We start from the raw sequence: 25203 nt of genomic DNA, 5'->3' as shown, positions 1-25203 counted from the left end.
TCTTTGTCCCATCTCTCAGAGTAAGCAGCGTGCAGACACGGCCTCCTTCCCTTCATTGCGCTCAGGGTAGCCCTGGTTGTGACTACACCATCTCTTCGAGCTTGTAATCTCTGGATCAATCATCATATTTCAGGATCAGGTGTTGGGACTCCCACCGTTCACCATTGTTTACTTCATGCGACTAGTCGACATATCCATGCATTCACCGAGGAACTCAGTTAACCGTGGTCCGTTCTGCTCTAACGCCAGCTCGCCCCCGGCTCACCGGACCAGGCAGTCGTGGAGCCGCCGATCAGCGAGGCGTCCCCCTGCCAAAGTTCACCAAGGTCACACAGTCAGTCGGTCTCGGCGGACCGGGCCGGCCGGTCGAGTGACGGGTCGGCGCCCCTGGCACTGACACCGTCATCACTGGCTCAGAGGGGCCCTCTGGCACCCGTCCGTCTCCAGCCGACAGCTGCCCCGACACGAGACCCGACCAGCTCTGCCCGCTCCCAGATTCTTTTTCCATGACTCGAAAAATTGACTGTTTTTCTTCCGCATCCACGCCAGTTAAATATTTCACCCACGATACATTCTTTTGTATGACTGTTCGTGCTGCATGCGAATTGCGAATGCACTTTTAGTAGAGCTGCGACGGCTCTAAGAAACGGCAAAAGGATGTGTAATGAACGGCTATATTTTGGCAGAATGAGGATGACCGATGCTAACTTTGGTTCCGCTATCCAAGGTACATAAGGCAAAAGTTGCCCTTCCTTCCTCGTTCGTTAACGAAGAGAAGTAATGAAAGTTCTTTCACAATAGTGGAACAGCAGGCGTGAAAACAGGAGCGACCGTTTGTCTCGCCGATGAGCACCGCATGACTACATCAGCATCAGCATGGCACCTTCGAAGATATACCTATTTTGGCCATCCAAAGCTCAAAAGACAAATTTTACAACGACCTTATAGGTACATGTTAGACCTTCAAAAATACAATCGGAACTCATTGTGACCCGGTGTCGTCCATCGCGCACGCCATCAGCTGGTTGGCCCGGCCTCCCCCTCTGTGCTGGCCCACCCATCGTTACCGGCTGTAAACATTTGTAGTGGAATTAAACAGTGGCCCGTCAGCAAACAGCGCTGCCGCTTAGGTGTGGCCGCTGCGGGCTGCGGCGGCGCCGTCACCCGCGGGGCTCAGCCGGCTCGTGTCGCCCACTCGCCGGCGGCACACCCGTGCGCTAACGTTGACACATCTGGTGACGGCTGCGGTCCCTGGCAGAAATCCCCGCGGCAGGAGTCGTGCTCTGCTTATCCAGATCGAACAACTTTGAACTGACTTGATTAATTACCAGACATAATTGTGCTGGCTGGATATAGGAACAGTCATATCAACGGGTCAATGTTTAGGGTATGTTGTCATCACTTTATGTGTGCTGCATGCTGCAGACTTTTGGCAAACATCTTGTTTGTCTCTTCTAATGACAATTGACACCTTCTGCTATGGCAATTTCCAAAAAAGTAAAGTTCAGACTCGTCACCTTGGCAGAAGCTTGTAGGTACTCGGTTGAGCTAGGTACTGGGCATGATATACCCATATATTGCTATATATCTATATATGTATGCAGATGATCTGAAATTGTACCGTCGCATTCGAACTGCTAGTGACTCATTGGCTCTTCAAGCAGACGTAGATAAATTGTGTCTTTGGTCAGGTACGTGGAAGTTAGCTCTGAACCCGTCTAAATGCAAAAGTATCACGTTCACACTTCGTGGAAAGCCTGTAGATACAACCTACCACATTGGCGGTACTGCACTGGAACGTGTGAGCCAGATGCGTGACCTTGGTGTTCTGCTTGACTCAAAGTTGACATTCGGCCCCCACATTGATGAACTTGTAAGAAAGGTAAACCGCGCCTTGGGCATGTACTTGAGGTCGCTTCAGAGTTATCGAGCTTCCGCCGGCCGCAGGCTACCGCCAGGACCTATAATGACAGGTTTCAATGCCCACATTCGTGCAATCATGGAATTCGGTTGCGTGATACGGGGCGGAGCAGCAAAAACTCATATTGCGAGATTGGAGCGTATCCAACACAAGTTCCTGATGTGGTTGGGCAGGCATTCAAACAGTCCATGTGCTTCTCTTGACTATACTGATCTGCTTCGTCATTTTGGTGTCTTGCGAATTGACCAGCGGCTTGTTTTGAATGACTTGAACTTCGTGCAGAACGTGTTCACCGGCAGGATCGACTCCGGTGACATTCTTGCGATGTTTTCACTCGCTGTACCATCGCGAACTCGTTCCAAGCCTGTGCTGTATGTGCGCCTGCAGCAAGGGTTAACACAATCAGAAACGGTTTGTTCTGTCGCTTGCCACGAGCTGTGAATAGTCTATGTGAGAAACGGCCCACTGCTGACCTGTTCGGATCCCGGGCGGCGTTTAGAAGTCAGGTGAAGGCATTCGTATCGAGCCTGTAACCTTATTTATACATGTGTTAGTTAGACATAGGTAGGTGTGTGAAAATGTGACGTATATTTATGCTTGTGACTCCGTCTGTAAATGGGGTGCACCTGTGGACGGTATATTTCAATACACAATACACAATACACAATACACAATAGCTTACCGAAATATTTTTGCTGTTCTATTCTAGCTCACGGTTTAGGTCAGAAGCATTGAAAATAAATGCGAACGCGGCATCATCAACTTCCGTGACAACACAGTGAAACGACGGAGAGCTGATAGCCGAATCACGGCGCCGCTCAGTGTCTGTCCGTGCTTCAAAGAGATTCGACAGCCTGGTGACAAGCTCTGTTTTGTTTGTCATGTCTTCAAAATTAACCGGCATGCCTTTAGCCGGAGCACCACGGAACTCGCAGGCGAAGTCTCTATTGGATGTCCCAGCGGGCCACTCGGCTGAGGACCTACAGTGCATAGGTAAAACTGGGTATCATTGGATTTGTCTCTTCCCAAAGAATCTTTTTGGTCCTTACCGCGAAGCTCTATCTCCAACAGGAACGAAATATGCGTTCTAGGATGGGAAAATGGCATGTGCGGGCGAGGGTTAAGTCATCATCAGAGGCTGTTGTGCTTCGCTAGACCGTTTGAAAACTGACTAGGCTGTTTTCAAACTGTCTAGGCTAGGCCGTTTCAAACTGCCTAGGCCGTTTTCCGTACGACCTGATATTTCAGGCGGTTTGCAAACGGCCGGCTTTTTCAGGCCGTTTTCAAACGGCCTGACTAGGCCAGGCCGTTTGCAAACGGACTGGGTTTTCATACGGTCTGTAACACATATGTTACAGACCGTATGAAAACCCAGTCCGTTTGCAAACAGCCTGGCCCAGTCAGGCCGTTTGAAAACGGCCTGAAAAAGCCGGCCGTTTGCAAACCGCCTGAAATATCAGGCCGTATGAAAACGGCCTAGGCAGTTTGAAACGGCCTAGACAGTTTGAAAACGGTCTAGTCAGTTTTCAAACGGTCTTGCGAAGTACAACAGCCTCTGAAGATGACTTAATGGATACAGGTTGGTCGATGATCAGGTTGTATCCATGAATACTTGTGCATTCTGCCAGGGATGCGGAGTCGTGGTAGCGATTTCCGACTCCGACTCCGACTCCGGGTCGGCTCCGACTCCGACTCCGACTCCGGGTCTGATGCGAAATACGACGCAATCATTAACACTGTCCAATCATTGATCACAGTTTTTTCATAATCTTTTTGTATACATAGTCACTCATCCACATTCATCACACCTTATATGAAACAAACAAAACATTTAAAATTGCCCTGTGCGGCCCACCTGGCCAGGTCGGGCGGCGCCCTAATCCCGGCAAACACCACCCGACCCCGGGGAGAGCTGGGGATACGTCCCCGACCGGGGGAGGTCTGTGGGATACCTCCCCAGATCTCCAGATAAATTTATTTCCAGCAAGCAACGCCACAAATTTTAATAAGCTTCCCGGAGTCGGAGTCAAGGCAGCCTGGTCGACTCCGACTCCGACTCCGGGCCGGGCTCGCTACCACGACTCCGGGCGACTCCGACTCCGACTCCGACTCCGACTCCGCATCCCTGCATTCTGCCGAATGACTCGTCTACGTCCAACATTTTCTTACTGTGCAGATGCTCGGCCCGGCCGTTTTCCCGACAATGTTACTAATACACCTTTTAGCGTTAGCTTTTGACCATTGGGCAAAACATTTGTACGCATTCGCCATATATGTAGGTAGGTGGCGCTACAAATGGGCGGTTGGTCACAAAGAATCACCATTGTGCAAAACTATTCGACGATCTTTCTCTACAACTCGACATTGAACGAATGGTTCAACATTGTGCAAAACAAATCGTCAATGGTCGAAACTATTCGTCATATGCCGAGCTGGCTCCCTTTATGCCGAAGTCTGGCGAACTGTTAACCCTCGCCGGCCGAGGGGGGGGGGGGCGGGTGCCGCCCCCCCCCCATAGGGTTTTTTCGCGATAGCTCCGAACACGCTGGCGATAGAGAGCTGAAACTTGGCATACCTGACCTTTGATCCAAGCCGGATCTTTTGACACCAACCGCATTTTTGGGTCAGGTCAGGTCACTGACCTATGACGTCATAAGTGAACCTCTGCACGGTCTTCAGATGTCGCAACTTCGCAACGCCCTCACTGCCAGAGGAGATGTCACAGGGAAATGAAACTTGCAGGATCTAGTATCCATTATGAGTCCCACAATTTGTATATCTCGGATTTTTCCTAAAGGTCATATGAGGTCAGGTCATTTTCGTGACCTCACCATTATAAGTCAATGGGGAAAAATTCAAACTGCTATTCTGGCGCCGGGAACGATCTCCAACTATCTCAAGCACACAGAATCGTGATTTGATGCACTCCTTGCAAGGTTAGATGCGTCAATTTTGCAATGTTGACCTTGCGTGACGTCATTTATGACGTCATCATGGTCATATTAGTTTTTCGTCAATAACTCTTGATCAAATTGAGCTAGCGAGTCGGGAAAGCCACCAATGGACTCAGGAAGACCTGCCGAATCGAATGATATGCGACATGACCTCTTTCGACCAACTTCGTGACCTGGGGGTGCTGACCTGACCTTGACCTGAGGTCAACACCCCAAGTTGACCTGACCCGGACAAAAAGTATATCATTCGACGCGCCTGAGCGAGACAAACACGATGCTGCCAAAATCGGCGCTCTGCGGCCGTTTTTTGCGAAGTTATTCACCAAAAACTGAACCGTACCTTGGGGCACTTGACCTGACCTCAGAGGTCACCGGTTGACCTAGGACCTTAAAATCGGGTACCAATCTCTGCGTCTCGTAACGGCGCACACGCTCGTTTTTTTCCGCGACGCGCTAGCTCCACCAGGGGCGAAACGGCGAGGGGGGGTCGTACCCGCCCCCCCCCCCTCGGCCGGCGTGTATGTAGAAAACCAATAGGTCCGGCGAGGGTTAAAGGTAGTGTGCCACCTTCCAATGATTTCCCATTTTATTTTTCCTAGGATAAGAAGCTTCTCTTTTTACCTAATATCGCTAAAAAATCAAAAATGGGCCTAAAATAGTGCTTTTTTTGCCTAAAAGTTTATCGGTTTTTCGATATGTATAACAACTGTAGTGGGCTGACCTGCAAACAGGCGTCGGCAACAATCGCGAATGCGGCGCACATGTGACAATAAGCAAAGGTCATTATAGAGTTACGACGTACGGGAAGGAGTTATCAGCTGTCTTATCGTAGACAACACAATGTCGAATTTAAACTGTAAGCCTGTATTGGTATTGTTTCTTTAATTTGGCTGTCGAACATTGATTTATGGTTTGAAATATTATTTTATGTAAAATAATTGATATGAAACAGCCGTCTCTAAAGTTATGACCCCATCTCATTACATGAAAGTGGCAGAAATGACAATGATCAGCTGACGCATTTTCTTGGCCGAAGTCAGAGCGCGCGGCCCGACGCACCACCACCGCACCACAAAGTATGAGCAGAAGCCACCTGCGGTAGACCGCGCCCAAAGCCAGGGCCCCGGTAACGTGAGGTAGCCGAGTCGGGGCAGCGTGCGCTGACCCAAGCCGGGGCCGCGGCTTTGGGCGCGGTCTACCGCATCCCCGGGCAGCCCCGGGCTATCACATGACACCGTGAGGACGCGCGGTGTGTTTCATTTAACGCGCACGCTGCCCCGACTCGGCTACCTCACGTTACCGGGGCCCTGGCTTTGGGTGCGGTCTACCGCACCACCTAACAGGCGTGTTCGAAACCGCAGGAGATGATGATGAACGGGTTTATCGAAACTTGATTGGATGAGCCTATCGGTAATAGCGATTTCAGTGTGTGCATTTATTGTTCATAGTGGTGTGAAATGTGGTTGGGGTACGACCGACAACCCGTCGGGGCGAAGTTCGCACTGGGATACTCAAAATTTGAAGAATTTAAGACGTTTCCATGAGTTTTGAAGGCATGGATAAGTTCTAAAAATCCAGTTCTCCTTTTCTGGGCCATTAACTCCATACGGTCCAGGAAAGCTGGCACACTACCTTTAAACTGTTATGCAGATTGCTCATTTCAGTGTTCAATCTGTTTTGCTGAATGGCTTAAATGAAACACACCACGACGGCATAGTTGTGCACAATGCCGATTGTCGAAATGGCTCCTCAAACAGTTATAGCGAATGGTTGAATTCAAATGCAAAAAGGTGTAATGCTCGTACAATTTCTCGGTCCGCCTGTTTATCGGCCATCCAGTTGATGGAGCCTGGTGAACAATGGGAGAAAATTGAAAAGCGTCTGTTTTGCACGAACGTTATTCTAGACACTCAAACATCGAGATGTAGGTAAAATTGACACACTGAACCGGAAAATGGCAACTGTGACCCCTTGTTATGTCCCCGAGGTCATCTCAGGTCACGAACAGAATCTAACAGTTTTTCGCTAATAACTTCTGATACATAGAGGCGTGCTAGAGCGCTGAAAACGCCATAGATGTGTTCGGCTCGACGTTGCGGATCGACTGATATGCAACATGACCTTTTCCGGTAAGGTCATGACCTTGACCTGAGGTCAAATTTTCAAGTTAACCTTTCAAGGTCAAATTATAGTCCATTCGACGCGTCTCGACGAGAGGAACATGATGCTGGCAAAAGTAATGTCATGGCTCTTTTGAGTCAAAAGTTATGGCCGAAAAAAACGCTTTTCGTAAAAACGACTATTTTAGAGGTTTTGCCCTCCAGAGGCTAAACCGTTGACCTGAGGTCAAATCTGAGAACAAACTCAGAAAGGCCTGTAAAAGGGCTATCGCATGCGCTTTTCTCCGGCGCTGTAGCTCTATCGGTTCCCGAGATAGCCGTCGGCAGTTTCCAAAATGTTGAAATAGTCAACATATTACCTTTGGTGACCTCTGGTGACCTGACCTTTGACCTGACCCAAAAAAAATGACCGAAGTGTTTTCGTCATTATTTTGGACGTTCTTTCGATTGCCGCTTACCGCCTGTCGCTACGTTGTCCCAGGAGCCGAGTTAGAAGGGGGGGGGGGTGTTCAGACACCCCCCCCCCCGGCCCGGCGCGGAATCTCGGAGCACAGGCCCGGCGCGGGTTAAAGTACGGGTTATGGTAGTGTTGTATGAAAACTTCATCATATCCCGGTCCTCACCGCGCCCGGTTGACCGCCGGCGGCTGGCCGGTGGCGTACGCCGGCAATACCTGACCATTGCGGTGGAAGGCGAAACTTTGAAGTCCGGAGGGAAGTCGACCGGGCGCTATACGGGCCGGGCCTCCGTTCTGCTAATCTCTTCCTGACCATGATTTCAGGTGCCTACTGCCTTGTAATGTCATGAAATGGTCGTGCTTCAACAAACTCAACATTGTCCAGCTATCTTCATGCAGACCGGATTGTTTTCAAAGTGCCTAGACCGTTTGCAAACGGCCTGGTGTCTCGAAAGCTGTCATACGGCCTAGACGGTTTCCAAACAGTCTGAAATTCCAGGCGGTTTGCATACAGCCTGGAATTTCAGCCCGTATTCAAACGGCCTGACTTTTCAGTCCGTTTGCATACTGACTGGGCTGTCCAGACCGTTTGCAAACGGCCTGAATCGGATCAGGCCGTTTGCAAACGGACTGAGTTTTCATACGGCCTGTAACACATACACTGCAGAGGGCCGTGTGCCGGCGGGGACCGGGGTGCAGAGGGCCGTGTGCCGGCCGGGGACCGGAGTGCAGAGTGACCGGGTGCCCCGGCCGAGGCGTCTCCGCGCGGCAGATGCCGCCTGTCATTGGACGGCTCCTCCGATCTGCCGGCTGCGCCTTCTCAGTTTATCACGGCCAACTGTTGGCTACCTGCTGGGCGGGGGCGACGGCGGCGGCTGCCACTGGGAGGCGGCGGCGGCGGCGGCGGCAGTCGGTGGCGCCGTCCCGGACCGCCAGCCCGCCCCGCTCGTGCCGCGGCGGCGGACAGGTGCCCGACAGCGCGCGGACGGGTGGCACCGGCTTCACTGACGGCCGCTCGAGGCGCGCCGTCACCCCAGTGACCTGACCTGACCGTGCACCGTGACCCCAGCTGACCCGGGGTGTCCGGCATGGCGGTCACCAACGCACTCACCAACGAATCCATGGCCAGGTGAGTGGGCGTGCGAAACACCGTGGCCGTAAATATATGGCGCGTTGACATTCTGTATGGCATAACTGGCACATTTTTCGGCATCCAGAAGACTTCATCCTTCCTCAACGACTACCTGGTCAATGTTTGTGCAGTCGCATCAATCGGTTCCAATTTATCGGCCCTCGCACTTGGGCTTAAATGGATTAATTCATTGATAATCAAAATCAACCATTAGGGACACCTAACGATATTAGGGACCACGTTTAAAATACCAAATAGAACCTACAAATATGTGTTGGCTGCTTGATTTCTGCTTATTGGCGGTTAAGTCGTTTAACTTTTTCTTTCTACCGCAGCAAATTCTTTAGCAAGTAATTGTGCTGTCTTTGAATGTTCTGCACCTACTTATCTGCTCTGCGATTACGGTAAGGCTGCTCAGTCTAAAGTGAGTTCAGCGTCTTTTAATAAAAATAGACAACACTTTGTCCTTTGCCCGGGCTTTTTAACCCGCGCCCTGGTGGGGTCTGTTTATAACGCGACCTGGTGGGGGGGGGCTATTTTTTGCCCCCCCTCGTATCTCCGAAACTACTGGACGGATCCGAAAAATTCAAACGGCGTTCGAAAGGCCTGTCAAATTTGTCGAGGGAAACCAAATTTTATTGACCTCGGGGTCACCGATGACGTCACAGGTCAGGTCAAAGATGAAATGTTTCACCGTTCACGGGTCTTCTAGGGAATGCGCTATAACACCGAGGAAAACGCATTTTGTCGGGAATCAGCGATAGGGCGTCAGTTGCCTAGTAGATATGTTGCTGTTAGAGGTCACTGGTCATACCAGGTCAGGTCACAGGTCAGGTCACCAAAGGTCACCAAGGGTCACCACATGAACCCAACTTTACTAAGGTTATGCGATGCATGTTTTATGGCCAGTTTTTCATTTCCAACTCAATGGTGTTGGTTATAAGACCATCAGGTACGGTTTAGGTCACTTTCTGGTGGAGGTCAGGTCAAGGTTAGGTCAAAAAAGGTCAAATTTCAAAGTTGATATTTTTGCATAAAATGGGTATTGATTCGATGCAGCTCGTCACGGGGAGTCTAATGGTGGTCTTTGTTTTGTGCTACAAGGTCTAGAATTGCTGAAAATTGAGTTTGAAAATTTGACGTCATCAATTTTGAACAGTTTTTTCGCTATAACTTGGCCAAAAAAAGAGGTATCGATCTCAAATTTGGTATGTAGATAGAAGGCGGTAAGGACTATCACATATATTCCGGTTTTTTCGAAATTCAAAAAAACTTTTTGGATTTTTTGGCTATTATATTCAAAGAATCTATTTTTTGATTTTTGGGGGTCAAAATCCAAAAATTTCAAAAATCCGAGATAGCAGTTTTGTAGCCCTGTCTATTCTACAGCTTTTATGTCTGTATCATTTTTCTGTATTTGCAAAGCTATAGGCCTGACAGCTCTTCCCGCGAAACCCTTTTTTGGGTCGAAAACGGCAGAACATGACGTCACTCTGACGTCATTTCCGGCCAACCTATCATAGCCTTTGGAAAAATTTTTGGTCACAATGTGTAAAATTGATGTCCGGGAGGGTACTGAAAGTTTGGTGACGATCGGCGCAGTGGTTCTGGAGATATATCGAAAAGTCTGGAGGGGGGGCAAAAAATAGCCCCCCCCCCCACCAGGTCGCGGGTTAACGCTGACCTGACTGTATAAATGGATTAGTCGGATTCACTTCGATCAAATTTTGAGTTTCTTTATTCAGTATCCAACCGTTTTATATCATTGTAGTTACGTGGGTCTGTTCGAAACAACGACCTTGGGTGAGATACATCATTTTTTATCATAATTTAGTGGAAGTTTCTGATCACCAAACTTTGCCTTCATATGTATTTAACCCGTGCAAAAAATATATGTCTGTAAATATAAACCTTTATCTGCCTGTTTGCAACCGCACGATTAACCCGGCACCGCCTGGGCTATTTCCGTACCCACATCAGCCTGGGGGGGGGGGGGTCGGATCCGACCCCCCCCCCCTGCTATCTCGAGAACCAATGGTCGTATCGAGCCCCGCGAGGCGGCGTTCGAAAGGTCTCTACGAGACCTTCCCAAAGCACTCTTAAGATTTTAAGATTGAGGTCAACTTTCGGGTCAAGGTCAGGTCAAAGGTCAAATTCAGGGGTTTTGCATGATTAGGCTTACGGACAGCGGAATCGATAACTGCTGCTCGAAACTCACCACAAATGACCTCAAAGACCTAGTGAAGGTACCATGTGCGTATAGGGGTCATACTAAGTACGGGTCAAGGTCAGGTCAGGTCACGAAAGGTCACGGTTTTCACTTTCTGCTACATGGGCGTGCGACACATGTTTTATGGCTTATTTTTTACGCCAAATCCGATGGTAATGGTTATATGTGACCCCAAGTCACTGTGCTGGTGATAAGTGTGCATTGAAAGCATAAAAAATCGTTTATATCATACATAACTAAACGAGGGCTAAGAAAAAAGGTCAATTTTTCAACTTTTTATTTTTGACATAAAAATGCACTTTTCTAGACGAGCTTTGTCCCAGGAATCTAGTGGTGCCATTTGTTTTCACATGCGATGTTCAGAAGTGCCTCTAATTCGCGAAAATGCTTATGACGTCACCATGCCCTATGCATGTTGGAGCTATTTTTTACAATTTGGGGGTCAAAAATCAAGATAGAAAGTTGAAATTTGGGACATCTAATGTTCTAATAGAGCTCTATAACATATATTCCGGTTTTTTGGAAATTCTCAAAATTTTGGATTTTATTAGCTGTTTTCCAAAAAATATAGTTTTTTGAATTTTTAGGGGTGAAAAACGCATTTTATGGAAAATCCGAGATAGCCATTTTAAAGAACTCGTTGAGCTGCGTCTTTTCATGTCCTTAATTTGCAATTTGCTTAAAAAATCGATTTTTGGCGATTTTTTAAACATTTACCATTTTTTGACTTAAAACGCCATGTAGTTACATCACTAAAATCGATATATCTCAAAAAATTTTGAAAATTGCACAGGAGACGTCAAATTGATGGGGGAGAAGGTATGCGAAGTTTCAAGTTGATAGCTCAAGCGGTTCATGAGTTATTCAAGAAAAACGGAGGGGGGGTCGGATCCGACCCCCCCCCCCCCAGGCGGTCGCGGGTTAATATTGAAACGGGTCTAAGGTTTTATATAGCTACCATTCAAAAGAATATCGCCAATATTATACAAAAGAATGCTCTCCAAAGCTCTAACACACCGGGCTGAATGGTCCTATTCTGCGCTGAATGGTGATAATTGTCCGATGTTTATAGCACCTTCCCTTTGTCCGGCCTTTATAACGCTGACCTCTTTATTTCTGTAGCTGTGTGTGAGCGCACAAACTATCCTTTGTGTTCTATAGGTACACAGCCTACACGAGATTTATTGTATTTGATCGCCATCATGGCGGGATAAGGTCGCGACAGAGGTCCGGGTAGGGCTTTTCCCTTCAACTCTGCCTTTGAGCTGCTCAGCGACAGTCGGCGTTGACTGTGCCGGGTATTAAAAGGGTTTGTGTAATTTGTACGCGTACTTTGTATGCTTGTAGGAGAGATAGAGAGAGAGAGAGAGAGAGAGAGAGAGAGAGAGAGAGAGAGAGAGAGAGAGAGAGAGAGAGAGAGAGGGAGAAAGAGAGAGAGAGAGAGAGAGAGAGAGAGAGAGAGAGAGAGAGAGAGAGAGAGAGAGAGAGAGAGAGAGAGAGAGAGAGAGAGAGAGAGAGAGAGAGAGAGAGAGAGAGACGGAGACGGAGAGAGAGAAAGTGAGAGGGAGAGGAAGGGAAGGGAGGGGAGAGAGAGCATATGAGGTGCAAGTAATCGTGCTATCTGTGGGTTCATGATCACACCTTACAGCGGTTTTAACAGCTCCGCTTCCATCCTATCTTTATATTCCCGAGTTTCCGGACCGAAGGTCACGTGACTATGCGGCTACGCTCTGAGCGCGACGCGTGTACACACTGCGCCGTGACTGTGTAAGATAGCGCTCGTTTTCATCTCGACGATTACTGGTGCGCCGACTTACATGCTGCCAGTTGGCACATTAAATACATACCCAAATACGGCAAATCTTTCGGGATTTTTTTTTTTATAGACGAAATTTCCTTTCAAGTAACCGTAAACACTGTGGAATGTCTGTGCATCTAACCGCGCATAGAAATATCAAACGCACTGCATGATTGCGATCTAGTTAATTCTATCGAAGCCTCATAAAGACATGGCACCATCCCAGAAGGTGCGACATTGTGGGTGGCTGGAAACCCCTCGGCAGTGCTGCAGATCCCAATGGCGCGGACGAGCTCGCGGTGTCCGGTCCCAATGGCGCGGACCATCTCGCAGTACCAGGTCTCAATGGTCCGACTGCAGTGGCGAGCACGGCCCAGATAAGCCACCAGCGGTTACTCTGCCGACGCCGACGCGGGGAGGGGAAGGGAGGGATCAGGGAAACATCCCACGCCACAAAGCAGCCGCATCCCGTCGGTCCAGTGGCACCAACGGGCCCATTGTCGGCCCATCGGCCCACCGCGCTCCTATCTGCGCCATTCCCGACCGAGCCGCGCCACCGCGCCGCGGGACGGCCTCTCTAAGGGCCGGCGGAGCGGCCGCCCGTCAGCACCAGCCCGCGCCGCCGGCCGCCGCTCCCCACGGCCGCCCCTCAGCACCAGCCCGCGCCGCCGCCGGCCGCCCCTTCTGCGGTGACGAGTCCCATCTTACAATTGGATGTCCATCAATGCCAGCCGCATGCCAATTCTCGGCAATAAATCCTTTCCGTACTCGTAGCCAGTGGCTCGTAGCGCAAAATGTGGTCACATTCAGCCTGTCGAACGGCAGCTGCGGTGGGGCATATATTTCCAACTTTGACACAGATCAGTGTAAATGCTGAACTGATCCATCCATGGTTATGCCGTGGGCGACTAAATTATCCAGAGGCAAATGTCGATGGAGGCTGGAGCCCAGGCTTGGCAAAATATGTTCTCGCAAGCTCACTCTGCGAGACGACTCTGCGCAATGTAGGTATAAGTTCAAAGTTGTGACCAAATATGTAGGTGCTTCCAAGTCCCAACGAATGTCGAGGAAACAATCACCAAAAGTTACGTCGCTAGCTCAAGCCGCTTTTAGTAGAGAACAGAAACCAGTGGAGACAGAACCGACAGCCCCCTTCCCTCCGTCATCAGCAATAGGAGTTGGAGTCGAAGTTTGAGCGACTTCTTTGCTCAGTTTCGTTGTGACAAAAAGTAATAAAACAAGGTAAACACAAAATTTGAGCATTAGTAAGAAATGAAAATAACTTACAGTAGATTAAGTCGTAGAAATACGTGTTTTTTCGGAAGTGTATTGGCGCAAGCGTCAAAGGCTCCCCTGCTGCTGATGGCTTCAGGATCGGCTGCCTCCCTTCACTGCCAGCTGTCGGTCCAGAGGAGGCTGCTCGGCTCGGTTTACTCCACTAACCGGACTGAATCAGACCTCTCCACCCCCTCCCAGTATTGGTACAGCGCTCTCGTCATCGGGCTCGGCCCGGGCAACATCTAAACTGCATGTCAAATTCCAATGTCTCTGTATGACTTTGGCCTAGCCGTTCCGTGCCGAATTCCCCAGGTCTGTAACTTACCTGCCTGGAAGCTTTCCCGAAGGTTCCGTTATGCATGTGTGTGACCTTGACCTGGTTGATCCGAGTCCGACACCCTCTCTGCGGCGTTGGACATCCTGATCCAGAGAGGAGGCTTACGCCGATTGGCCAGCAGTGCACTGTCAGCGCTAACCATTTGATGCTGAGAACACGCCAGATGTTGATCCTTAATTGCTGGCACGCTGTTGACACTCGTCTGAAATGACCGGAACGGACTACCGGAACCCTAATTGCACCTACCGTTTGTCGTTAAACTAGTGTAAGAGTGAAAATTGAGCCACTCAAATTTTTATTGATCTCATGCAATATCTATTCTCAGTGTCAGTCTCAATGAACTGTTTTTAATTGAAAGGTGGAGTGAGTTACCAAGACGTCGAGTTATATATGGATCGTTTGCAGAGGAGCCGCTTTAAAAATAAACGCGTGAATGAATTTATGGGCCAGTCATCTTATAGGCAACTGCGTGGGTACCACCAATATGGAGTTCAAGTTATTGTCAACGCGTTATTGAACCGACATCAGAAGTCGAACCAATCTCATATAGGTAGGTACCTACACGTTTTCAACATCAATCACGGCATTGAAGCTGCATAATGTATCGCAACATGCATAAATAACGAACTGAAGGCAAAGGGGATCAAAGAAGCTCCCACTTTGAAAAGTGTTTGGTTTGATTTTGAAATGCTTTCTTCGTTCAGCTCGTTCCACTTTCCAGGTTACCAGTCTTTACTGGTTGCACAAGATCAAGTGCTGGTCACAAGGGGGGGGGGAGCGGGTGGCCATGACCTTTCTCATTTCTGGTACCTTTTTGCGACCCGATATGAGAAACGAGCTCTCAACTATTGCATCGCTTTTGGCGTTCGTGTCCCCTCCCCCTCCTCCCCTCCCTTAGCACCCAGAATGATCACATCTGATAATTTTCATCAAAAGCTATCGTATAGTACGACTGAGAAATGAGAATGCCATGCGCAGCATTTCAATTCCTGCATTAGCTGTATAGAGTTCGTACAGCTGAACACAGCTTCACTGACTGCGTGTGTATCATCTCGTTGCCGACGTTTGGTCCAGCTGCGACCTGAGTGACGCCCCAATACCGTACGGAACTCTCCGGGCTGAACCAATGCCACGCGGAGCTGTCCCCGGCTGAATGCTAACGGCCGCGCAATTAGGACGCCAGAATCATTTACTGGGTGCGCGCACAAATCTAGTTACATAGTCGGTGAAGCCTCATCGATGGTGGTCGCACATGTTGGTCATACGACACACGCGGCTGTTGGTACACGTTCTGCTCGCTGTGACTTGCAGTGTGACGGTGGAACCGGCTAGCGTCGGGCTGTGACGGTTCTGTTTTTGTCATAAGTCATAGGTTCCTTAAGAAGTGGAACCTATACTGCGCCCTTCACTTGATATAATTATATTATAAGTTTAACTGGTATCCTTTAGGGAAATGGACGCCTAAAACTTGACTTTTTTAAACGAACTAAACTGCCTGCATTCTCGAAAATGGTCCACGACGTTTAACGATGCACATGGCTATGGAACTGCCGATTGGGTAGAAAATGTCATTAATACAGAATGAAAGAGCTTCCTTTCATGCTGACTTCCGCCGCTCCTCGATCACAATCGGCGTCAGTGATGAATTGGAGGAGGAGTGCGGTGGCACAAACAAGGTATCGCACCGTCTGGGGGAGCACCACCGACTGATCTGCCGCCTCACCAATCACTCAGCGGTCGGCGCGATGGATCAGTCGCCAAAGGAAATCACTCAGCCGACCCCGGACACCCGTAGGCTGCTCCGACTGTGAACCACGACTAGCTCAGGCTGCTCCGACTGTGAACCACGACTAGCTCAGGCTGCTCCGACTGTGAACCACGACTAGCTCAGGCTGCTCCGCGTGCTTATCACGTGTCAGAAGACAGACTGTACCTATATGTAATACAGGATGGGGCAGCATAATTGGGAGATGCTCATAGACCTAGCCAATAGTCATGTTACATCACACACCACTCTTCATGAGCTCGTCATCTTGTTAAAAACTCTACGAGTAAACTCCAAGTCCGATCGATGTCCATACATGGCTTACAGGCTCGCCACTAGATGGCAGTGGCTGTCGGCGTCTGAAGTTAGACTGTCCCGCAACGCCTCCGATCCATTTATTATGCATGATATGAGCCATGACGATTCCTGGTTCCCATGGAACACCTGCCTTGATGTTATGTGACATTTGGCCCCGCTCCTGGCGTAATGTATGCGTAACTTGCCTCGAATCTTATTTTTATATGTGCAGTTCAGTTCATGTGTGACGTAACAAATCCACTGCTTTTTCTGTTTTAGCTACATATTACAGTCATGGGCGAAACTGTCGAGTGCCACAGACGCAGTATCTGGAGTTGAGGAGACTGGAGACCTCGGTCGCACCCCCCCCCCCCCCACCCCGACATGGGAGTTCATTCCTCGCTATTTACTGAGGTTTCCGCGGCGAATCATGGTTTCATTAGAAGGAATGGGCGCCACGAATCCCTTCATGTAACGTTCATTAAGTCTCAGCCGAGGGGAACCTAAGGCTTAATTGAAGCTTTATTTCAAGATGACAGGTTAGTTCAGGTCCAGATCAAAAGTCAAAAGTGTCATGGTATCAGACAAACGACCCTTTTGTAGGTACTAACGAAAATTACACCCATATGTTGCAAGGGAAAGCAGAGCACACAAAACCCAAAGAAATAGTTAAAAACGAGAAAAGACATTCTGAAAGTTCACTGATGTGGTAAGCAATGCCAAGGTGAATGTCATTGTTAAGAAGTGGCCTTGACTACAAATAGCAATTTATAAAGATATCCAATAAATAAAGGTAGGCATTTAGATAATGCTTGAATGGTTTGAAACATGCTTCGGCTTCGAGTTTCAGATAATTACGACACAATCTGTGAATCGCGTACCAATAGGTATAAGTTCGCCTCGAGGTCAAGGTTACGAAAGATCAAGTCAATCCTTTAAAACAAGCTCTTTCAACTCTTTACTAAGTAGTTAGTCAGACCACTAAACATGCTGTGCTAGGGTTAACATTTAGTATGAACAGGTTTTAACGTAATGTTTGTACATAAATGTTCGGCGACCCAAACAGCGACCACCGGTTAGTCTCGCCCCGGTGAAGTGTCCCGCTCTAGGCCAGCCGCCGGTCGTCACCGGCCGCCGCCGGGTCGCGGTGCTGCCACCAATCAGTCGGCAGACAGCGGAGCGGCTCGGCGGACGGCAGCCGGCGCCTCGTCTGATGGCGGCGCCGCGGCGCGTCCCCGCTCGGCCGACCGCCGCTAATGACGCCACCCACCCGGCCGCGGCGGCCACCGTTCCATTACTGGGCCCAGAGGCGGCACGTGCCCGCTGGCGACGACTCGGAGCCGCCATCAGCGTGCCGCGACCGCCGCTCACTTCCTAATCAGCGCCCCGGCGCGGCAACAACCGCCTGCCGCTCCGCACCGAGCCCTTCAGCCTGTTGGGGCATTCACAGCAAATAGAATGCAAGCCGGGCCATTCACAGCCGACAGCTCCTGCGGTGATTGTGCAGTACAGAAACGGCATCGTTAGCGGGACTGGCGCTGACTGTAAGTGGTGCCTGCGGCCGATTCATGACGGTCGTCAAGTTAGATGTAAGTGAATCCTAATCTATAATCTAAGATTCGGAATCCGGTGAGCCCCTACGATTTGGACCACACTTGGTCAGTGGATAGTACGTAACGTCCTGATTACGATGCACCCAAAATCTAAGCTCGGCCCGCCATATTTACGAAGTTACGGATGTTTGAATTTCAAGGTCATTCGGGAGAGCCCCTGCGATTTCCGTCAAAAATTGTGTACGGACACTCTAGATGCTCCTCATTACGAATATCACAAAATTTAAGCTCGGCCCGCCATATTTACGGAGTTACGGAGGTTTGAATTTCAAGGTCATTTGGGTGAGCCCCTGCGATTTCCGTCAAAATTGGTATACGGACATATTACATCCTCCTCATTACAAATATCATAAAAGTTAAGCTCGGCCCGCCATATTTTTCAAGTTACGGAGTCACAAAGTTACGGAATTTCAAGGTCATTCGGAGAGCCCCTCCGATTTTCGTCAAAATTTGTATGCGGACACATTACACGCTCCTCATTACGAATATCGTAAAAGCTAAGCTCGGCCCGCACTATTTCAAAAGTTAGAGATGTTTGAATTTCAGTGAGTTTCAAACGTCAGTAACTTTTGAAATAGTGCGGGCCGAGCTTAGCTTTTACGATATTCGTAATGAGGAGCGTGTAATGTGTCCGCATACAAATTTTGACGAAAATCGGAGGGGCTCTCCGAATGACCTTGAAATTCCGTAAATTTGTGACTCCGTAACTTGAAAAATATGGCGGGCCGAGCTTAACTTTTATGATATTTGTAATGAGGAGGATGTAATATGTCCGTATACCAATTTTGACGGAAATCGCAGGGGCTCACCCAAATGACCTTGAAATTCAAACCTCCGTAACTCCGTAAATATGGCGGGCCGAGCTTAAATTTTGTGATATTCGTAATGAGGAGCATCTAGAGTGTCCGTACACAAATTTTGACGGAAATCGCAGGGGCTCTCCCGAATGACCTTGAAATTCAAACATCCGTAACTTCGTAAATATGGCGGGCCGAGCTTAGATTTTGGGTGCATCGTAATCAGGACGTTACGTACTATCCACTGACCAAGTTTGGTCCAAATCGTAGGGGCTCACCTGATTCCGAATCTTAGATTATAGATTAGGATTCACTTACATCTAACTTGACGACCGTGATTCATGAGACGCTCAGCATTGCGGCAGCATTCTCAATATGTGCAAATGTGAATAAAGCATGCAGCCACCAGAATAAGCCCATCATACTCGTGGCTTTACCGATGCGACCATCAATAGCCGTCGTGGGAGCGCCCGGTGGCAACAGAAGCAGCGCCAACAATTGGCCGTTCCGGGAAGGCGTCATATCTGTGGTGATGCAGCTCAGCCCTCTGACATGCACTGACATTTCGGCCGCCATCAATCTTCATAGAGAGCAGCAATAAAGCCGTGATAAATTGGACATCAACAGCTGATGGCTCAAACTGCTTTTAATTGGTACAGGAAATAATTCTGCTGGATCATCAGGGACAGTTAACGTCACAGGATGATGAAGGGAGAGAAAAGCCAGCGAAGAACGTCAGCCTCGGGCGAACTGTCGCAGTTCTCTCTGTGTCGGACTCTGCGACTGGCTCGGGGAAGGGGCACTATAAACCAATCCGAGGTCGCGGCGTGTCAATGGAGTCAGTTAATCACCGATGGTGTGGACCGCGGACGTGTAATATACACCAGACAGGAGCGCAGCTCGCGCCCCGCCGGGTCGCGGCCTCAGGAGCGCCCGCTGAATGGACCCGCCGCCACCGCCCACCAGCCCGCTGTCCCACGCTGATTTACAACCGATTGTAAACAAGGCAGCCGCGGCCATGGGCGGCGCCACCGGGGGGGACGGGGGGGACAGGTCCCCCGCTATCGAAAGTTAGGGGGGTACAGTACCCCCCTATCGGCGAGGCCCGTTCAATAGTTGATAATAATGCATTGTAAAGTTATCCGTCGCATTTAATGCATCGTTGGTTAATCAAGGCAGGTTCTGAATAAAGATTGCTGTTGGGATGTATCGCAGGGGGTCCTGGCCATCTGCAAAAGGTGTGGAGCTGTGATGCCTATAAGGTGATCGGCAGGGCCTCGGGGATCGTGCCCCCCTTTTTTGGGGCGCCAGGCAGGGTTATTACCTCCCCACCCCACTGCCAGACCCCATTGCCGACAAAACCAAGTTAACTGAAATTCCATAGATTTCCGTTACTATATGGATATTTTCCATTCCTAATTAGTCAAATTCAAGCATGGCAGTTCTACCACAGGAACCATTTCAAATCTATGCCATTTAACCCCAGCACTTGTGGGGAGAAGTGTTCGGATAGATCATAGGCAGGACCAAAAAAGCACGCAGTAGCCCAAGACCTTATAATTGGGTAGCATCGGCTCCCTCTCGTCAAGGGGTTCGATAGCACTCGTTTTTTTTTTCTGCAAAACTAAGTTCGGTCGGCGGCCGAACGGCTGGGGGTCTAATCGAGCCCCCTCCCCTTCTTACGTCAGCGGCTGTGAAAATGCCATTACCAGCTGTTGAAACATGGCAGTTGCTTTTGCATGAGTGCACGAAAGTGTTTTAGGTACGTGATACGTGAAAGGTTCTACATGGAAACTGAGATACACCAGCTTATCAAATTGTGCTCACTGTGGTACGCTCGGTTTTACCTTGACTAGTCTTTGAATTCTGGGGTGAAACAGACCAGTCAAGAAACCTGTTCCATAAGGAGAGCCACTAATGCTAAAGTCTAAAGAGATGAGGGATGAGGTTTCCAGAGACCTTCATTACCTCCCAAAGGGGGTGCCCCGCCATTTGCCAATCCCCATGCTGTGTTGTTACGATTGGAGGGTGAATATGAGAACGATGCAGGTCGTGCCAGCTCGATCATGACGAACACAATGGTGCCGACATCACAGCTCTACTGCCATTTTTGACGAAGTTAATCAACAAGGACCGGAATCCTACCCTGGGGCATTTCACCTGCAGAGGCCGCCGGACCTGAGACCCTTTCACTCATTTTTTTTTTCAACGGTGCATGCGGCATGCGCTCGTTTTTCCCGCGAAGCTCTTGGTAAGTAAAATCCATAAGAAAGTGTGATCAAATAACGGCTGGTGACCTTCCATGACCTAGCATGACCTTTTGAGTGACCACCAATGACATGACCACTGACGGCTAGCCATTAGCTGCACCCTGCCCGTTGCATATGGATCAGGTGGTGATGTCATGATTCTGAAAGTATATTGCAGTTTTGGCGCACTTGTCAGAGCAGAAGACATTCCCACTTTTCCTCCATGACTATATGGGGGTGAAGCCATGAAGCTGACCAGACGTAAGATCGAAAATTTGAAAGTACGAAACGTAAGAATAGTTGGCACTGCTACTCGACACTGACCGACCGGTCGCGAACTTCCCGCCTCCGGATTTCCAGCCGGACACCCAGTTCACTCGGCCACGCGGCCAGTATCCCTAAGCAATTCGCAGCTTGTAGGAAACCAGCTTTGAGTTGGCAAGACTGCAAATTTTGATTTAGAGGCAAGGATGCTTGAAAAGGTGATCGATCTTAGGTGTCCTAGGATAAGTTTGGAAACGGGATGCACCATTCGATGTGTTTTGGGCTTTGCCAAGTTTCGTGGCGTTACGTGCCTCGTTTTTTTTTTTTTTGCATACACGATCAGTATCTACTTTTGGGATTTTCGGACAGCTACAGTCCCCGTCCCCCCCTATCGAAAACCCGTGGCGCCGTGTGTGGCCGCGGCTGCTCCCGGCGTTGGCAGCGGCGCACCGCACTGCCACGGGGCTCTGTCCAACTGATACTGCACCCACCACAGCGCCTCGGTAACCGCTACTGAGCCGTGTCCCTCCACTACTGAGTCGTGTCCCTCCGTTAGTGAGCCGTGTCCCTCCGACACTGAGCCGTGTTCCTCCGACACTGAGCCGTGTCCCTCCACTACTGAGTCGCGTCCCTCCGATAGCGAGCCTTGTCCCTCCGCTACTGAGCCGTGTCCCTCCACTACTGAGTCGTGTCCCTCCGTTAGTGAGCCGTGTCCCTCCGTTAGTGAGCCGTGTCCCTCCGTTAGTGAGCTGTGTCCCTCCGCTACCGAACGTGTCCTTCCACTACTAAGTCGTGTCCCTCCGATAGTGAGCCCTTTCCGGCCTTTGAGGTAGGTAAGCCTTTATTCAATAAAACAACGGGTATATGGGTATATAAAGCACCGTATACCCTTCAAAATATCGCATAATCATCCGAATAAGCATATAATGAGATAAAGTTTAAATAAGTCTCAAGGCCAAGTTATCTACTAGTATTATAGGGTGACAATATAATTTGAGTGCTAGTTTGTAGAAAGCTGCCCCTAGACCTGAATGCTAGTTATTACAACCTGGCACAAATCACTCACTTATATTTCATTTCAATATAACTCCAAAAAATCCGACCTAATTTGTAACAGCTTAGAACTGTGCCAAGTAACTAGATGCGTGAGATATTCAGAAGTTTGAAAATGAAAGAGATGTCGTCGGTAACATTGCTCTCGTTTACATACATCCGCTGAACTTCACTAGTGTTCTATTTAACTATAAGCTCAGCCACCAGCTTCCATCCAGCATTTCTATTACTTTTGTGACTGTTACTTGCATAATTCCGTAAATGACGCACGCGCTGCGCTCCCCGTTTCAGTGAGTTCGGGCCACTGCACGAGCTGCTGGAGACGTCGAACGGCACGGTGAACGAGACCGTGCTGCGTCACCTGCTGGCGCTGCACATCCGCAACCAGCTGCGCCAGGGCGAGCTCGAGCACCGGCGCAACATCTACCTCATCACCGTGCCCATCATGCTGGTCTTCTGCGTCATCGGCACCGTCATCAACCTCAGCATCTGCGTGTCGGCGCGCCTGATCCGGCGCCCGCTCAGCCCCACCATGTGTTTCTCAGTGAGCCTGGCAGGCGCCGACGCGTACGCCGCCTCCATCCTGGGCCTCGGTCTGGTGGTCAACAGCCTGCTGCCGGTCGGGTTCGGCGTGGAGACGCTGAGCCGCTGTCCGACGCTGGTGCTGGAGGCGCTCCGGCTGGGAGGCGTCATCTCCACGGCCGCCCACCTGCTGGCGCTGGCGCTGAACCACTACGTGGGCATCCTGCGCCCGCTGCACTACGCGCGCCTTATCACGCGCGGCCGCGTGCTCACCTCCATCGGCTTCCTGTGGCTGGTGCCCATCCTCTTCTTCCTGGTGTACTTTGCGGCGGCGGGCGGGTTCCGCGCCGACGGCTGCTCGCTCGACTTTCTGCCGTTCAGCACGTTCCGTCGTGTGGTGGCATCGCTCTTCTTCGTGCCGCTCATCTGCATGTTCTTCGCCTACACACACATCTTCATCATGGTACGCCAGCATCAGCGCGGCTCGCTGCGCAACCAGAACTCGTCGCAGCTCAAGAGCAGCGTCAAAGCTGTGGTGACGACGCTGCTCATCCTAGGCACGTACATCCTCTGCTGGATGCCGGCGGTCGTCACGTTCATCCTCATCTGCTACGACTGTTCGATGCACCCGCGGCAGCTGCACTGGCGCACCCACCTCGAGATGGCCATCACCACCAACACGCTGGTCGTGCTCAAGTGTCTGGTCGACCCGGTTATCTACGCGGCGCGCATGCCGGAGATAAAGCTGGCGCTGCGGCGGCTGCGGCAGCTGCTGCTCTGTCGGCCGGGCACGCCGGGCAGTCTGCAGCCGGGCCGCAACACGCGCACCACCCTGCTGGCGGGCACCCAGCGCGGACTGCGCACCACCACCACGGCGGCCACCAGCCTGCGGCAGAACGGCCACACCGAGATCCCGCTGCGGGTGCTGCGCTCCGCCGGCGCGCCGCAGCCGGTCCAATGCTGAGGTCAGCCCTGCTGCGGGACCGATCAGGATTTTTTTTTCCAAGGGAACGGTAGCACCTCGGTGAAAAACCGCAGGTGGTCGGACCCCTGCCGTGGGTCGGCGGATCTCTGCTGCTGGATGTCCCTGAGCAGTCCTCGACAGCTTCACCGACTGCACGGACGGCTTAGTCTAGATAGGCTGAGGCTGGATGTCTGGTGACTGGACAGGTGACCTTTTCAACTACTCAGAAGTTGAGCAGAACTCTGACCGACCAGCCGCTGCGGTTGGCCAAGAGGCCGGTGTGAGACGGCCAAATGCCTGCAAAGTGAGAATGGTCTTTGAGACTGGAGCTGAGGCTGACACACAGGCAACGACGACCTGTGACTGAACTGTGAGGCAAAGACGACTGGTCTATGACCCTGCCGCTCAGCTAAGCACATCTGATTTCCTCACCGAGCCAAATCGCAGCCTCCCGATGGACGGTAGCCAAAACCGGCGCCGAGTGGACTTGTTCACTAAGTAATTGGGTCTCTGTCGATGGCCCGCCGTGAGCCCGATCGGTCAGTCCGTCGGACACTGCGGCCCACTGGACTGTGTTCTCCACCACAAATGATCTGATGTCGCGCCCCGCTGGGCGACACTCGCGCCCCGTCTCCACCAGACAGAGCGGAGCGGAGACGTGTCATCAACGTACCGCGGAGCCGTAACGTGTGGCTCCGAAATGGACTGTAGTAGCCCTGTTGTCTACTGGTTACTATTGCGGACGGCATGCGTCCTCCATGTGCATGTATTGCAATGACTGTGCTGTGTTTCCGATGCGTGTACATTACGCTAATGTCAACAGGAGCGTGATGTGAGACCATGTGTTGTGTTCAGAGTACGCCATTCTTGACGTGTTATCTCTTCAGAACGAGCTATATCCACCTTTTTTTATCGCCAATAAGTTACTATTTCGGTCGCGGATAGTCAAATTAACTTGTATCTATCGGCTTGGCTTTGATGTCTCTAAAAAAGAAGGCGTCATTAGAGCCACCAACGTTGTGTCTGAGTGTACGCCAGCGCTGGTCTATGATGTGTTTTAATGTATTCAGGAGAGGGGTCAAACAAGTTGTTCATTTTCACGAGGCATAGTAATGTTGAAAAAAAACTTTTTGGCAGGCGCCATTGTCCCGCTGTTCGCCCCTTTTGCTGGGCGTTTGAGCGCCAGGGCTAGTGCTGGATATGTGTACGGTGGAAATGACGAGTGTGGCCGCTCTCCGAGAACATCAACCCCTTCGGTGTGTCCACTGTGCGCTGTGTGCAGACTACACTGTCTACTTGTGTACCGAGCTTAATGCTGTCGATGATGGTCAAAACGCAATAGGAATGACACTCTTTGGAGAGGGGTTGGGCACGACGGACTGTTGACATGGACGCGAATGAGACAAAGAATGGCTCACTAAACCGGCAATGTGAGCAATGGAGATGCGAGGA

The 25203-nt window shown here is 50.4% G+C and overlaps 1 protein-coding gene across 1 annotated transcript; it reads left to right on the top strand.

The window, feature by feature from the left end:
- Positions 1-8540: 8540 nt before the first annotated feature.
- Positions 8541-23751, top strand: LOC122389005 (adrenocorticotropic hormone receptor-like). The gene is made up of 2 exons (XM_043380668.1): positions 8541-8581; positions 22557-23751. The coding sequence occupies exons 1-2, from the start codon at positions 8541-8543 to the stop codon at positions 23749-23751; spliced, it is 1236 nt and encodes a 411-aa protein (XP_043236603.1).
- Positions 23752-25203: the final 1452 nt, after the last annotated feature.

This window comes from Amphibalanus amphitrite, unplaced genomic scaffold, assembly GCF_019059575.1.
Source record: "Amphibalanus amphitrite isolate SeventyFive unplaced genomic scaffold, NRLGWU_Aamphi_draft 000018F_arrow, whole genome shotgun sequence".
Classification (NCBI taxonomy): Eukaryota; Metazoa; Arthropoda; class Thecostraca; order Balanomorpha; family Balanidae; genus Amphibalanus; species Amphibalanus amphitrite.
The sequence above is the reverse complement of the archived record's forward strand: the minus strand, read 5'-3'. Positions and strand labels throughout refer to the sequence as shown.